This window comes from Thamnophis sirtalis, unplaced genomic scaffold (assembly GCF_051295495.1).
Source record: "Thamnophis sirtalis isolate CommonGarterSnake01/CBP01778 unplaced genomic scaffold, rThaSir2_p1.2 scaffold_24, whole genome shotgun sequence".
Lineage (NCBI taxonomy): Eukaryota > Metazoa > Chordata > Lepidosauria > Squamata > Natricidae > Thamnophis > Thamnophis sirtalis.
The window spans coordinates 496,198-512,216 of NW_028261404.1; the positions used below are offsets into that span (position 1 = coordinate 496,198).

The window sequence follows — 16,019 nt, forward strand, 5'->3', positions numbered from 1 at the left end:
GTCGACCGGACAATGCCGGCTGGCGGCCCCCCGGGGAGGGCCTTCTCTGTAGCTGCGCCGGCCCTGTGGAACGATCTACCATAGAGATCCCTTACCACTCTCCCGGCCTTCCGAAAAGCCACCAAGATTTGTTCCGGCAGGCCTGGGGCTGTTGATCAATGTCCAGCCCCACTTAGACAGAATGGATGGTGTGCAATTTTAACAACTGTATTTTTACGTCTAATTTGCTTTTTATCTTGTCTGTAAGCCACCCAGAGTCCCAAGGGAGTGGGCGGCATACAAATTTTATTAAATTTCAAAAACTTTAAATTTACCTTGGTCTATATATCAAAAGAATGACCCATTGGAATCCCCATATAAAAACAACTTACCTTTAACATTTAACACAGCACAGTACTTAAACAAAATGGTTCGGTCGAGATCTGCATATGTGGGACTGATTGGGGTAAATTACAGGGATCACACAGAAATATAATTATATCACATTTTATCTATATCTTAAATTATTGCATTCTATTCCAATTTTATTTTGGACTGTATTTTATTCCAATTCCATTTTAAATTGTATTTTATCAAATTCCATTTTATATTGCTTTTATCAAATTTTAGTAATAATTTGTTTCTGGAACTTTGCACTTTGATATGGCCCAAGAGCTACTCAATGAAGACTCAATGTCTTGACTTCAGTGTGCTTGAGGTTGTCAGCTTGAAGGTACCCAGGTATTTGTAGTAGTCATTTATATCCAGATTCTTAATGTTATTTTCATGGGGCATCTTGATGTCTTCACTTTTTAATTATTTTTCCTTGTTTGATAGTGTAGTACATTTATCCAATCCAAACTCCATTGCAATATCTTGGCTACATATATGGACAATGTTGAACAACAGTTCTATTTCAGATGGAGTTTTTCCATATGGCCTCAGATAGTCCATATAAAGGAGGTGGGATTGTCTGGCAGATGTCTTTTTATGTTTGATAGCCATGGCCTCAGTTATTATGTATTGCTGACACAGAAAAAGGTTGAATGATGGGGGGCGTGGCCAGCATAGCGGCGGGACAACACTTTCCTTAGGGGCTCCTGAGGGATCGTTGATATCACAGCTGTCAGGGGGTTTCTTTTGACCGGAACCATTCTGTAGGGATGGTGAAGGAGTGAGGCACAGAATGGTGAGCTCGGGAAATTGCAAAATCCCTGGTGTAACTGGAAGAAGTCTCCCAACTCGACAACTGGGAGAATGGCCATTGTGAGCCATTAAGAAGCTGGGGCGCCCACAATGGAAGAGCTGAAACAAAGAAAGTGTGAATCATCTGGGTGAGAGCTTTGCATTATTTTAAAACGGAAAAAAATACATTTCTTTTCTAATCTCCTTGGATTAAATTAAAGAAGAGAAAACTGCATAAAGAGAGGAGGTGGGAGTGGGTGGGTGTATGCCACCCCACCTCCGGTAGTACAGTGGCAAAAAAAGCGGGTGGGCCCTGCAGAAGAAGAAAAAAGTTAAAAGAAAATTTGATTTGGAAATAAAAGGACAAGACTGGAAGCCTGATTATTATTTTTAAATTACTATTTCTGCAAAATTAAATTAAATGCAATTAAGAAGATAAGGTGATTAAATGAACTATTTTTATAATGTGGTTTTTCTTTCCCATTTGAGAGCTAATTACAGTGCCATTTAGAGGAGCAAGTGAGATTGACAATGAATTTAATGAATAATCTGAATTAAATAAATAAAAGTAATTGACCTTGACAATGCTGGCTGAACTGGTAAAGGTGTTTGGTCTAACATACTGAGAGACTTGTTTTTATGACCAGCTGGAACAATGAACTCTTTGAAGCTCATAAAAGAAGAAATAACAAGAAAGATCAGAGATATTTTTTGATTTCTACTTGTTTTAAGGTGGTGGGGATATTTCCCCTTCTATCACCTGTTCTTTTTTTGTTGTCTCCTTTGTACTGGGGTAAAATGGAGACAGACTGGATTTATAAAGTGTATGATTCTTGGATTTTTGGTTTTTTTTCCCCTTCTTCTCCACTCTCTTTTCTGAGATAGAAGTTTCTTCTTTTTGAATTTTTTTTGTCTGTTCCTCTTGGATTATTTGAGGGGTGTGTTCTCCTTTTTCTCTCTACATTTTTGTCATGTAATTAGTAATGGATGAAGGTGAGAAGAACCTGAAGAAGATGAATATTGCATTTGGATTTTTTTTTGTTACATTTTTATTTTTCTATTTTTTTATTTTTCCTTTTTGCAGGGATTCTCTTTTTCTTGTTGTTTGATTTTTGATATTGTCCTCCCAATGGGGAAGATTAAATATTTGGATTACAAATATAAATTGAGTGGATTATAAAGTGCAATATAATATCAGGACAACACAAGATAAAGAAAAAAGCAACACACACATCTTTTGACAAGAGTAAGGTTCTACATTTAGGCAAGAAAAACAAAATGCACAGGTGCAGTATAGGTGATATCTTCCTCAATAGTAGTAACTGTGGGAGGGATCTTGGAATCCTAGTGGACAACCATTTAAATATGAGCCAGCAGTGTGCAGCAGCTGCCAAAAAAGCCAACACAGTTCTAGGCTACATAAACAGAGGGATAGAATCAAGATCACGTGAAGTGTTAATACCACTTTATAATGCCTTGGTAATGCCACACTTGGAATACTGCATTCAGTTTTGGTCGCCACAATGTAGAAAAGATGTGGAGACTCTAGAAAGAGTGCAGAGAAGAGCAACAAAGATGATTAAGGGACTGGAAGCTAAAACATATGAAGAACGGTTGCAGGAACTGGGTATGTCTAGTTTAATGAAAAGAAGTATTAGGGGAGACATGATAGCAGTGTTCAAATATCTCAGGGGTTACCACAAAGAAGAGCGAGTAAAACTATTCTCCAAGGCACCTGAGGGTAGAACAAGAAGCAATGGGTGGAAACTAATCAAGGAGAGAAGCAACTTAGAATTGAGGAGAAATTTCCTGACAGTTAAAAAAATTAATCAGTGGAACAGCTTGCCTCCAGAAGTTGTGAATGCCCCAACACTGGAAGTCTTTAAGATGTTGGATAGACATTTGTCTGGAACGGTATAGGGTTTCCTGCCTAGGCAGGGGGTTGGACTATAAGACCCCTAAGGTCCCTTCCAATTCTGCTATTGTATTGTATCTGCTGTGACAGCTAGCCCAGTGACACAGAGAACATTGGATAACATGGCACTCCAAGAGAAAATTAATACTATGCAACAAGAGTTTTAAAAGATGATACAAGCGTTACATGAAGATTTGAAAGAAAAGATAGGCAATCTGGGCGAGAGAATGGGGAAAGTGGAAGAGGAGCTAAAAGATGTTAAAGGGATGATGGAAAAAAGTGAACAAAGAATACAAAAGGTGGAAGGAAAGGCAGAGTCAACAAAGAAAAGAGCGGAAGAGTTAGATTTTAGAATAAAGACAACAGGTAGAAATCAGGAAACACAGGAAAAAACAATTATTGAGATAGAGCAAATTATTATCTTAGATTTCAAAATATAGAAGAGAAAGGGGAAAACTTAGCTGAGATAATAGCAGAGTGGTTAGCGGAAGCAATGGAAGAACCTAGAGAAAAGATTTTACGTGAGCTTGATAAAATATTTAGCGTACACACCAGATATACAATGAGAAATAATTTACCCAGAGAGGTACATGTAAGATTTACCAAGAAAGCAATAAGAACAGAGATTCTGCAGAGAATAAGAAATAATCCAATAAAATACAAAGGGAGAAAGAATGGTATTAAAACAGTTTCCAAGAAGAGTCAGAGATTTGAATAAATAGTATCAATTCTTGACAAAATGCCTGATTAAAAAAGGAGTGGACTTTGGATGGTTAATACTGGAAGGAATATTGGTGAACTGGCAAGAACAAAGACATAGACTGGATTCAGTAGAGAAAGCGCAATTATTCTATGACCAATACTTGGGATTGCAAGAGGAGGAGAGATCGAGGGAGGAAAGAGAGATTAGAAATCAAGAGGAATCTATGGAAGATAAACAAACAAGAGAAAAGCTAAAAGAACAAGAGGAAAGAGCAATAATAGATTGGGCAAGAGCAAAGGAGGCTAAAGATTAAAGAGACCCAAGAATGACCAGGTCAGCAAAACCTATTAAATAAACCATGGAAGTAGAAATAAAAGTCATATAGATAAATATAAATGGATTAAATTCAGCAATAAAAAGAAAAAGAACATTTTCTATATTGGACAAAGTAAAAATAGACATAATATGTCTACAAGAAGTGCACATTCAAAAACAACACAAAAAATTGTTGGAACATTCAAAATTGGGAGAATTACATACTGCGTTGACACACAATAGTAAAAAAGGCTTAGCATTATATATCAAAAACACAATAGAATCTAAACAAATTTTTGCTGATGATGAAGGATCTGAATGGTGGAAGTAATATTGAACAATAAACAAATCCTTTTGGTGGCAATATATGCACCAAATAACAACCAGGAAAACTTTTATAGAAGATTACACAGGAAAATAATAGAGTTTGTGTATGGACTATATATATGATTGGTGATTTCAATGCAATAACAGATGCAGATCTGGACTATAAAACCACAAAGAAAAATAAGAAACCTAGGAAAACCCTTCCAAAAGGTTTTTATTTTTATTTTTATAATGGTTGAGGAATTAAGCCTTCAAGATGCTTGGAGAGGAAGATATTCGAAGGAAAACAGATACACATTTTACTCAGACAGACATATGTCATGGTCCAGAATAGATATGATGCGGATGACAACAGATATATTAGCAAATATCCAAGATAAAAAAATCGAAGCAAATACAAGGGCTGACCATAACCCAATTACAATGGTTTGGAAGAGACGGAATAAAAGACCAAGATGGACATTAAATCAAACAATATTTAATGAAAAAGAGTTTCAACAACATATGGAAAAGGAATTGGCCTTTTTCTTCTTGGCTATTTTACCAGAGAAATATAGTAAAGAGAATGCATATTATGTAATAACTGCAGCTAGAATTGTATTTGCATAAAACTGGAAGATGGAAAAAATCTCTTCAGAGGGAGAGGTAATCAAAAAAATATTAGACTGTGCGGAAATGAATAGATTAACATTGGCAATTAAGGGGAAGGAAGAATATAGCAGTAGCAGTAGACTTATATACCGCTTCATAGGCCTTCAGGCCTCTCTAAGCGGTTTACAGAGAGTCAGCATATTGCCCCCAACAATCTGGGTCCTCATTTTACCCACCTCGGAAGGATGGAAGGCTGAGTCAACCCTGAGCCGGTGAGATTTGAACCGCTGACCTGCTGATCTAGCAGTAGCCTACAGTGCTGCATTTAACCACTGCGCCACCTTGGAGTCGGAGTATTACAATATTTGGGGGAGTTTTTATCACTGGATAGAAAATAAATATAGACAAAGAGATATAGAAGTAAACAAACTGGGAAGGGAAGCAGATTTATAGGGGAGAAGCTGAATTGAAATATGATGACACAAAACTGTACTCAGATGATACACTGTTTGATTAATGATGTATGATTTGTTTAAATTAAAAAATTGTATAAATTGTATAAAAAAAGAAAAGGTGGTGATAGTGAATTTCCTTGAAATATTCATCTCTTGATATTAACCTTTCCCAGTCTCTTACCATTGACCTGCAACTGTGTCTTCTATTGTGCCATCAATCTTTGCACAAAGATTCTTGATGTTATTTCTAGGCCAGGGTGTCAAACTCAATTTCATTGAGGGCCACATCAGGGTTGTTGTGGAACTCGAGGGGGGGGGCAGAAAGGGCAAGGCTATGGTGGATGGGGCCATAGTGGAGTGGGCAATGGTGGAAATGGCCAGTTCAACATCATTCACGTTGCGATGTTGCAACATGCCTGTAGTAGCCTAGGCGGGCCTGGGGGGGGGGGCACAATGACTTTCCTTCCTTTCTTCCTTTTTCCTCCCTCTTCCATCTCCTTTCTTTCTTCTTACTTCCCCTTTTTCCTTCCTTGCTCTCTTCCCCTCTTTCCTTCTTTTTATTTTTCTTTCCTCTTTCCTGTTGATTCTTGGATGCTCAAATATAAAAGGGAAAATGTTTCTATTGCCTCTTCGCCTTGTGATCAAATGTGACTTCTGCTAGTAGTTTGTAGCCACTTAAAAGACTGAAAACAAACCAGGCTCTGTTTATCCCATGCTTGCATTTAGTAGGGGCATCCACAGACAACACTACAGCAAAACTATCAAAATGGTGGTTGTGATAGTTTGATCAAAGCTCCTCTACTTTTTATGTACAATTGCTTTAGCATTTATGAACAGAGATAAGTTAGTTGCTTTTCTATAAATACATAATCCTTAAAAGGGCTCTCCTATAGGGACCCTGCATGATCTAATTCAGAGGTCCCCAACCTTTTTGGCACCAGGGACTGGTTTCATGGAAGACAATTTTTCCATGGATTGGTGTGTGTGTGTGTGTGTGAGAGAGAGAGAGACAGACAGACAGAGACAGAGAGACAGATGGAGAGACACAGAGAGACAGAGACAAGTGGGAAGTTTGGGAAAGAGACACAGGCAGAAGTAGTAAATTAAATAGTGGGTGGGCTATGCATGGAATAAAATAAGTGTGGGATTGTTACATAAGGCCTGCCAACAGATGATTTTGCTCCAGTCCAGAGGAAAATCAAAATAAACACAGATAAGACTTCACTAGAAAGGGTTTTCTTTTATTTCAAGGGAAAATTAGAATAAAGCCATGGATAAGTCTTCACAGGAAAAGTCTTTTTTCTTCTGCTCTGGAAAAATATTAGAAGACAGAGAGAAATCTTGAGTGGAAGAGGCTCTTTGCTTCTGCTCTAGAAGAAACACCCAATCAAAGACCCGGGAGAAGCAGAAAGAGGGTGAATAGCCACCACCTGCACTTTTCAATGGTTCAGCAGTGTTTCCTTTCCAGATTACACCTGTGACTTGCTGCTTGAAAGAAAGTGGGAAGGAAGATGGAGAAGAAGAGACGATTCTAAGCCTACCAAGTCTGTTTACATTGTCTATTTTGCTTCGATAAAGAAGAGTACTGAAGCTACTGTGCTCTGCAATTCTTTGAAATGATATTACGAAAAGCTACTGTGCTCAAGTCTTTTATTGAAGCAAAATGATCCTTCAAATATATGTACAGTACCATAGTTAAACATTTTCCAGAAATCAAATGTAAAATTTCTAGTTACGTTTACTGATCTTGTCCAGCTAAATTTCCTATTTGCTCATAAAAATTATATGCTGCCTCTCCTGCTTTCAGTTAATAAATCACAATTTCATTTTCTCTTTCTGAAATATTTAGGAAGTGAACTTTTTAAAGGTCAAAGCTGACAGAATGCGGGGAAATACATATTATTCTGTGGCCATAGCAATGTTTCTCTGGCTTAACATTATGTTCTTTGGCAGGCATAATTGGGAGATGAATCTATTCCAATACAGTGGGCATAATTCAAAAATAGGATCACACTATTAAAGAATGTTACGTTAACTCCTACCAAGAAGGTTTTACAACTACAATCAAACCAGAATATTTTAGTCACTTCCCTAGCTATTCAACTCTTTAGGAACTTCAGGATAATTGAGCCTGATTAAGAAAAATAGATGGTTCCTTTGCTCATTTGCAAACATATTACTATTCTTAAGTTTAATTAATTCACATCAGTAAGCCTCATACATTTCAATTTATTTTATAGATTCAGAATCAGGAGGTGAAATAAAATATAAAACATAATTTTAGAAAAATATATACTGAAAATGGGAAACACTGAGCTAAAAAACATACAAAACTATCTGCTAGAAGAGCTGAGTCTCATCTGTCAATTCTATACTTCTGTAATGGAACTGAAAAGTTAATATGGTGCTTTGACTCAGTAAATTCTAGGCAACAGTTGTGGAATTTGGAAGCATGAACAGACAGGCAAGGTAAAACCAAAAACAATTAATTGCATAATCTTAGACAAAAAAAACAATAGTTCTTAGTTAAAAGAATGTCTTAAAGAAAAATTATACAGAAAAAAGACAGTATCTTACATGCTTCCTGTTTCTGGAACCTGTCTTCTCTTCAGAGGAACCACAAATATTTTCTTCTGAATTGGATGGCATGATTACCTTCTTAGGATCTTGTTACTGAGGTTGTTCTTTGAAGATTTTTATATTTTTTTGTTATATATAATACATACACATAGAGTATATATTATTCTAATAAAGTACTTTTATTGCTTACATTTTATTATCAACTCTCAGAAAAAATATGGTAGACAGTGTCATTTCTTTTAGCATATCTAGCTTGAATTTTGCTGAGAAATAGAAATTAATTGGATAGTTGACTAATGAGAAAATAGAAAATATGCAGTTACTTTGAAAATGAAAGTCTAAGACAGGGTTTCTCAACCTTGACAATTTTTAAGATTTGTAGATTTCCAGAATTATCCAGTCAACTAAGGCATAAATAAAAAGATTTTAAACAAACAGGGATCCTAATAGAGGGTCCATTAAATAATGTTTTTGATTATACAAAGCATTTTATTGAAGAGTAACCTATAACTTAGCATTGCCTGGGCATTTATTTATAGGGGGAAAATGTCCGGACCAGGGGTGAAATGCTACTGGTTTGGGCCTGTTTGCCCGAACCAGTAGTAAAAAATGCTATCGGTTCGGGTGAACCGGTAGTTCCGATGATCAGCTATGCAACAATCAGCTGTGCCGCACGATTTATATTCGCTAGAAAGTAGGAAATCCTGCTTTCTAGAGAATCTAAATCGTGCGGCAAAGCTGTTCCCCCCCTTGCTGTTCTACTTACCTTTGCAGACTCAGAAAAGGCTCCTTAATTCCTGCAGTGTGCATGTGCATGAAGTGCGCGTTTGGTGCACATGTACTGTATGCGTGAAGCAAACCAGTAGCGAAGCAAACAAGTACAGAGCATTTCACCCCTGCTCTGGACCAAACATAAATTCTAATGTTGGATTTTCCCTCTTAGCAGAGGGAGCCCCCTTGTGTAGTACCGTGAAGCTGTTACCATGGCAACTCCACTGCATTGTACAGTAGAAGACAGTACGGCAGAACAGGATATATATATAAATAAATAAAGGGTATGCTGATAAATAAATAAAGGGAGACTAGTATAGATCTATTTCAAGCTATTTAGCTCACTGCTGATAAATAATTTATTTATTTATCAGCACAAATACAACAAAATGTAACAAAAAGGCAACAGTAAAAATATTGGGTTTCTGCCTGGCTGGTCTCTTGTGACGAGCCGAAGGACAGAGAATGGATGTAGTGATCTTCCTCCCATATTTGGGCATACCAGGGGTTGTAAAAGAAATCTAATAGATACCTTTCACCCTGGCTTCGCTGATAATGGATAAGAGCCTGTGGCCTAATGGCTAAGAAGTCTGCCTAGTATGTAATATAGCCCAGGTTCAAATCCCAGTAAGGGTATGGCTAGCTGATGAGAGCTAAATAGCTTGAAATAGATCTATACTAGTCTCCCTACACACACACACACACATATACATTCAGTTCTATAAAAATTTCAGTTATTTTTCTTACGTTACAGGTAGCAGCACAGCAACTTTCTGTAAAGTTAACACTGAGTAACATCACAATGTGTAGAAAGTCTAAGCCATCATTTTAATTGATTTAGAAAATTCTGAGTTTACTAAACTATTTAATTAAACATCATTCTGCCTCCCCCACAACCTGAGAACAAAACTCTTGTAATTAAAAAAAGGATTTTGTGCACCCGAGTCATTCCTATAAGGAACATGAATATTTCAGGAATGGATATACACATAGATGTTATTAATAATCATAAGTACTAACTCCCCAAACAGTAGCTGGTTCTGGGAAGTAATGAATGCTTTCTTGGGCATGTATGGCGAGAGGGAAGGGATTTTTCCTGGTGCCTTTAAGGATGTGCTGGTATGCATTTACTTGAAGAAAACTTCCATGAATGCAGTTCTTTTAAGGAATACTGTTGAGAAATAGTGTGGTTTCAGTGGAGAGCATTGGCTGCTTTTTATTTTTAGTCTTGTGTGACTTGGCCCAGGTCCTTCCAGGACTTTTCTAGCTACTCATTCTATCCCACACATTCATCCAACTGGAGAGATCATCTCAACCGAATATAAGAAAGGTTGACTATATCATCCATCCATCCAGTCAAATTCTTACAATCTAGACAACTGTCCAAAAAAAAATTGGGGCTGAAATACATTGGATCTTTCCCCATAAAAAGGATTATTAACCCAGTGACTATAGACCTTGAGCCAGTTAATCCAGTGACTATAGAATTTTGCCAAAAACGCGTGTACACCCGGTATTTCATTGCAGCCTACTGAAACCAGAGATTACATAGCAATAGCAATAGCAATAGCAGTAGACTTATATACCGCTTCATAGGCCTTCCAGGCCTCTCTAAGCGGTTTACAGAGAGTCAGCATATTGCCCCCAACAATCTGGGTCCTCATTTTACCCACCTCGGAAGGATGGAAGGCTGAGTCAACCCTGAGCCGGTGAGATTTGAACCGCTGACCTGCTGATCTAGCAGTAGCCTGCAGTGCTGCATTTAACCACTGCGCCACCTTGGCTCTTCCCTATGTCCTGAGTCACACACAACCACCTCTCGGCCCCATTATGATTGAGGGAGAGCAACACTTGGAAGTCAAATACATTTTAGACTCCCATATGCATCGGGGAGGGGAATCCAGTACTTGATAATATGGAAAGCCTTCCCACTCTCAGAGACTGAATGGGTTGATATTATTAAACATATGAAAGCCTCCAGAGTGCTTAAAAAAATCCATGAACATTAGCCAGATAAACCTTACTGAATATCTGCTCATTTGAAAATTTCTGTTTCTCTCCCTCCCCCTTTTTTCTTTACAGGACCAATGTCTCTGCCAAGGGGGGCAGAATGTCAGGTCTGCCAAATTCAGTTTGGCATCTCACAAGCATCCTGTCATCAAAGACTAGAAGGAGGGAGGGAAGATAGATGGACAATAATGCTGTTTGTGTACCTGAAGGGAAATAGGGATGGGGGAATGACAGGTGATAAAAATCAGTCAAGCTCGGAACCAGTTTGTATACAAAGCCAGGCACCCTGAGAAAAAGTGTGGATTATCCCAAAACATCTCAGCATTCTCAAAACTCTTCGGCAAGTTCCGATTGGCTAAAAATGAACTGGGAAACCTTTCTTATATTTTGTGTGGGAAACCCAGATCTAGCCTGACTTTACTGCAGTCAACATTTTTTAGTAAAAGAACCTTTCGCTTCAACCAAATGGAGTCTTTCTTTGCTAAGGGATCATATTGGAACAGGTCTGACAGGGAGACTGAGTTTTAATCATTCCTTAGCATGAAAAACAGCTGGGTGACTTTGGGTCAGTCACTCTCTTTCATGCCAACTTGCTCCCCAGGGTTGTTGTTGTAGACAAAGGGCTGTTATTGTGTAGGAACAGTGTTGTTGTTGTGAAGGAGGAGGAAGGAATATTAGGTATGTTCGATATGTTTGATATCTTGAGGTATACAAAGGTGGGATAAATAATGAGGAAATATGCCTGAAAGGATTACCCAATGTGTCACAAGTTGGTTTACTATATAAACATCACATTTAGCTATAACGTTTAAAAAGTAATTCCCTCTATTGTAATTCATCCTATCATGGCACTCAGAAGTAAAATCTTATTCCTTGTTTAAAGAATATACACCTAAAGCATTACAATCAAGTATAGATAGTGGTTCTGTCTCCAAAGAAGAAGCTGACCTAGTCAAAATCATAATTAGTGAAATTTTAACAGCAAGCAAATGTTCTTAAAAGATATCAAGACTAAATAATAAAAATAAGAGAAACATTACATGTCAGAGTTTTTTAAAAGTGATTTTTCACTTGTCTAAGCTTGAAATTCTGCCAAGAAATACTGCAAGTATTGCAAATAAAAAAAAAGATTGAAATAATGTAACATTTGTGAATTTATTTATACGAATAAAAATATATAATTTTTAACACACAACTAATAAAGAATGGAATTTGATAAATATTGTAGCAACTATCAATCTTGTTTCTACAGAATGTTCAAAATGAAAAGAATAAATAAAAATCGAGCAAAACATGGTGAATCAATTCATAACAAAAAAGATGAATGAACTTGAAATTCTCTGTCATAATCATCTATATGGAACTGTCCTTCCAAAGCAGTATATAATCTGCTATAGAGATATAAAAAGTATTTAAATTAAATGCTGTACTTTATCTTGAGTTGTTTAATAGGAGAATCTTCCAAATGAGATTGTTCCAAATGATCAAATAAAAAACGTACAGCTATAACAAAAGAGAAATCCGTTATTACATTATGTTTAAATTAAAAATAGATTTAGCATTTAGTAAATGATATCGTCCTTCAATTTATATATTTTAAAAAACAATAAATAAGTTGCAAAGAGTCTGAATTAAGAGTCATATTAAACTTGGAATGAATTGTAATATTTCCATAAACTTGACTTTATGAACAATACAATCCACTGCTATACAGATATAATTGTACAAAAAAGAGGCAGAAGATGGCTTGGCCATTCTTCGTTTTTGGTTCTTTGTTTCTTTATTATCTTCCAATTTAAACAGAAAGAAAAGATACTCAAAGGGATCTAGAGAAGAATTGCACAGACCCAACAAATCTTTTTATAGTTTGTTCTGAAAAAAATACTTTCAAATATTTTCAGGGACAGAAAGGTTTCTGTGGAAAAAGATTATAATACATGTTTTTAATATATCTGGAATAGTGACATATTGGCAATATTTATACTAATCTATAAACTATCAAGCCAGTTGATTTTAATAATGACCCAGTAATGTGTTTTACTTACTTTTTTTCTCTGACTCTGACATAAACATAACTGCCATATCAAATCTTTTGGATTCTGATAATTTGTGCAGAATTTCAAGGATAAGTAAAGGCTCTTCTTTCCTTGTAAGATAAGACATTAATTCATACCTTTCATTATTTTCATTCATGCCATTAAAAAAGCACAACATTGACTAATATGAAAAATGCATATATGAAAATAATACATAGAGCTGCATATATATCAAATATATAATCGTTGCTAAACTGAAAATAAAGTCACGCCCTGAAAACCAAATGAACCTTCTGTACTTTTCTATTAGCTGATGGATTTCCCAAATTGCAATTGTTTAAATTAGAGAATGTCCTGATTTTGTCTTCAAACCGCAAATATGGCATTCTGTTGTATTTGTAACTACTATCTGGTTCAAGTGGTCACTAAACAACACTAAATAAATTAAAATTTCCTCTTAAAAAGTAACCACCCCTCTCCCAAAGATACTGGTAAAAATTCAAGAAGAAATATTTTCTTGGTTTAAATTTTTGGCATCATGTATTAAAAAGAATATTTAGGTTTGGTTGGCCTTGGTAAACTATTCACAGGTCTGCAAAAAAAAAAATTTCGAGAGCTGTTTTGGTTATTCCACATAAACTTTATGTTTTTTTGGTGCACTGAATCTGAAAATGACCTCCATTTTGTCATAGGACATCACGTTTCCTGACAATTTAGGTAACTATGTTAAATAAGGCAATACCTCAAAATAAATGGAAATAGACTTATAAAATTAAAGTTTTATTACAATATTTTCATGAAAATCCTTTTTTGAACTGAAATGAGCTCAGCTACACACACTAAACTCGATTCTTCTTCCTTGTGAGGCTCCTCTTGGTGCATTTAGGCTTGTGGGTAGCATCTGGAATGTCTCTCTGAAGCATCCAACAGTAGTCTGCCATCATTGTAATGCTACATTTTCCCTGGCATCTCCTTTCCATCTCTTTAATGTCTTGGTGGAAACGTTCACCTTGTTCCTCATTCACAGCTCCCAAATTTTCAGGAAAGTAATCAAGGTGGGACTGGAGGAAATGCACTTTCAAACTCATCAGGCAATCTAAAGCTTGAAATGCTTTCAGCATTCTTCCGACAATCTTTTTGTAGTGAGGATCTTTGCTATTGCCTTAAAAATTCTGTACGACTTCTTTAAATGCAATCCATCCTTCTTTTTGAGGATCCATCATGGTATTGACAAACTCTTGATCAACTATAAGCCTTCTAATGTCTGGTCTCACGAACACACCTTTCTTCAATTTTGCCTCTGACAGGCATGGAAACTTGGGTGACCAAGTATTTGAAGCATTCTCCATCTCTTGGAAGTGATTTTACAAATTGCTTCATCAATCCCAATTTTATGTGGAGAGGTGGTAGAAGAACTTTATGGGAAGGTACCAAAGTTTCTCGGAGGACATTTTTTTCACCGACTGTTAGCACCCTCGGCTGCCAACTCTTCTTGGTCCAGTGATTTTGTCGGTCTCGACTGTCCCATAGACACAGAAAACAAGGGTATTTGGTATACCCAGCTTTTTGCCCGAGCAGCATGCACAAGACCTTCAAGTCCCCACACACTTGCCAACCATGGTCTTCATATTTAAGTTAACAAAGAACCAATTCCAAGTTCTTGTAGGTTTCCTTCAAGTGTACGGAATGACCTACAGGTATGGAAGCGTAAAAACCGTTGTGGAGTAAAACTGCTTTGAGACTTCTTTTTGAAGAATCTATAAAAAGACGCCATTGCTCTGAATCATATTGGATTTTAAATTGACCCATCAGACCTTCGACATCGATGCAATAAACCAACTTGTCTTCCTGGGCGAAGTAAGGAACGAACTCCTTTTCACAATGTCTGAACCATGAAGATGACACTCCTGGCAACAATAAATGCCTGCTTTTCAGCCTTGATCCAAGTAACTCAGCGGCATCTTTGGGAAGATTCAAGTCTCTTACCAAATCATTCATCTCCTCCTGAAAAAAAACAATTTTGTATCATCTTCAAAGTCAGAACTTGATTCGTCATCTGGTTTAGGTATGACTTCACCTTCATCGGAGCTAGGTATCTCTTCCAAGGTAGAAGGGGGCTTGGGTACTGATATATCTGTGCCCTGGGGGATGGGACAAATTGCTGAGTGAAGATTGGGGTATGAAATGAAATGCTTCCATTTGGAATTAAAATTTTTCACATCGCATGAACAAAAGTAACAGTGATTCTTTTGCTCTCGCCATACCATAGGAATCCCATAACGGAAAGATTTTTTCTTACTCTTGAACCAGTTTCGGAGGTCCTCAACACACCGTTTGCACACTTTATGAGGCGCCCAAACTTTATCTTCCCTACCTCCCAGCTGCGTTGCAACAGACTGCCTGCGCTCCTGGAGTCAGTAGCCAGACTGGCAGTTGAATTCCCCAAACTTATAGTATTGGGGGATTTCAACCTGCCATCTCTTGGCGAACGCTCTGATGGGGCGCAGGAGTTCATGGCTTCCATGACAACCATGGACTTGACCCAGGTAATTCTGGGCCCAACTGATACAGCGGGACACACGCTCGACCTCGTGTTTCTCTCGGGGCAGTGGAGACGTGATCTGAAATTAGAGGGCATTGAGATCTCGCCCCTGTCATGGTCAGATCACTTCTTACTGAGGCTGGACTTTCGGAAACCACTCCCCCACTGCAGGGAGGCGGAGCCGATTAAGTGGTTCCGCCCCAGGCGCCTGATGGACCCTTTGGGTTTTCAAACGGAGCTTGGGGATATACCTGACTCCCTTGCCCGCAGTCCGACAGAGTCCTTGGTCGCTGCCTGGAATATAGCGGCGGCTGGGGCTCTTGACCGGATTGCGCCTTTGTGGCCTCTCCATGGAAGTGGATCCAGGAGGGCTCCTTGGTTTACCGAGGAACTCCGGGAGATGAAGCACCAAAAGAGACGCCTAGAGAGATGCTGGAGGGCTAGTAACTCCGAATCTGACCGAGCACTGCTAAGAGCCTATATTAGGACTTATCTCGTGGCAATACGGGCGGCAAAATGTGCACATTTTCCCGCTCTTATTGCATCCGCAGAATCTCACCCGGCTGCCCTGTTTAGGATTACCTGCTCCCTTCTGAAGGGGAGGGATGCG

The 16,019-nt window shown here is 37.7% G+C and overlaps 1 protein-coding gene across 10 annotated transcripts in view; it reads right to left on the minus strand.

The window, feature by feature from the left end:
• Window positions 1-11,967: 11,967 nt before the first annotated feature.
• Window positions 11,968-16,019, minus strand: part of LOC106543408 (RNA polymerase II-associated protein 3-like) — a 42,021-nt gene continuing 37,969 nt past the window's right edge. For all 10 annotated transcript variants that reach the window (XM_087703135.1, XM_087703131.1, XM_087703129.1 and 7 more), the window contains 2 exons: window positions 12,877-12,977; window positions 11,968-12,334 (listed from right to left, as the gene is read on the minus strand). In XM_087703135.1, coding sequence (XP_087559261.1) covers window positions 12,249-12,334; window positions 12,877-12,977 — 187 coding nt within the window. In that variant the 3' untranslated portion in view covers window positions 11,968-12,248. The remainder of the gene's footprint in view (window positions 12,335-12,876; window positions 12,978-16,019) is intronic.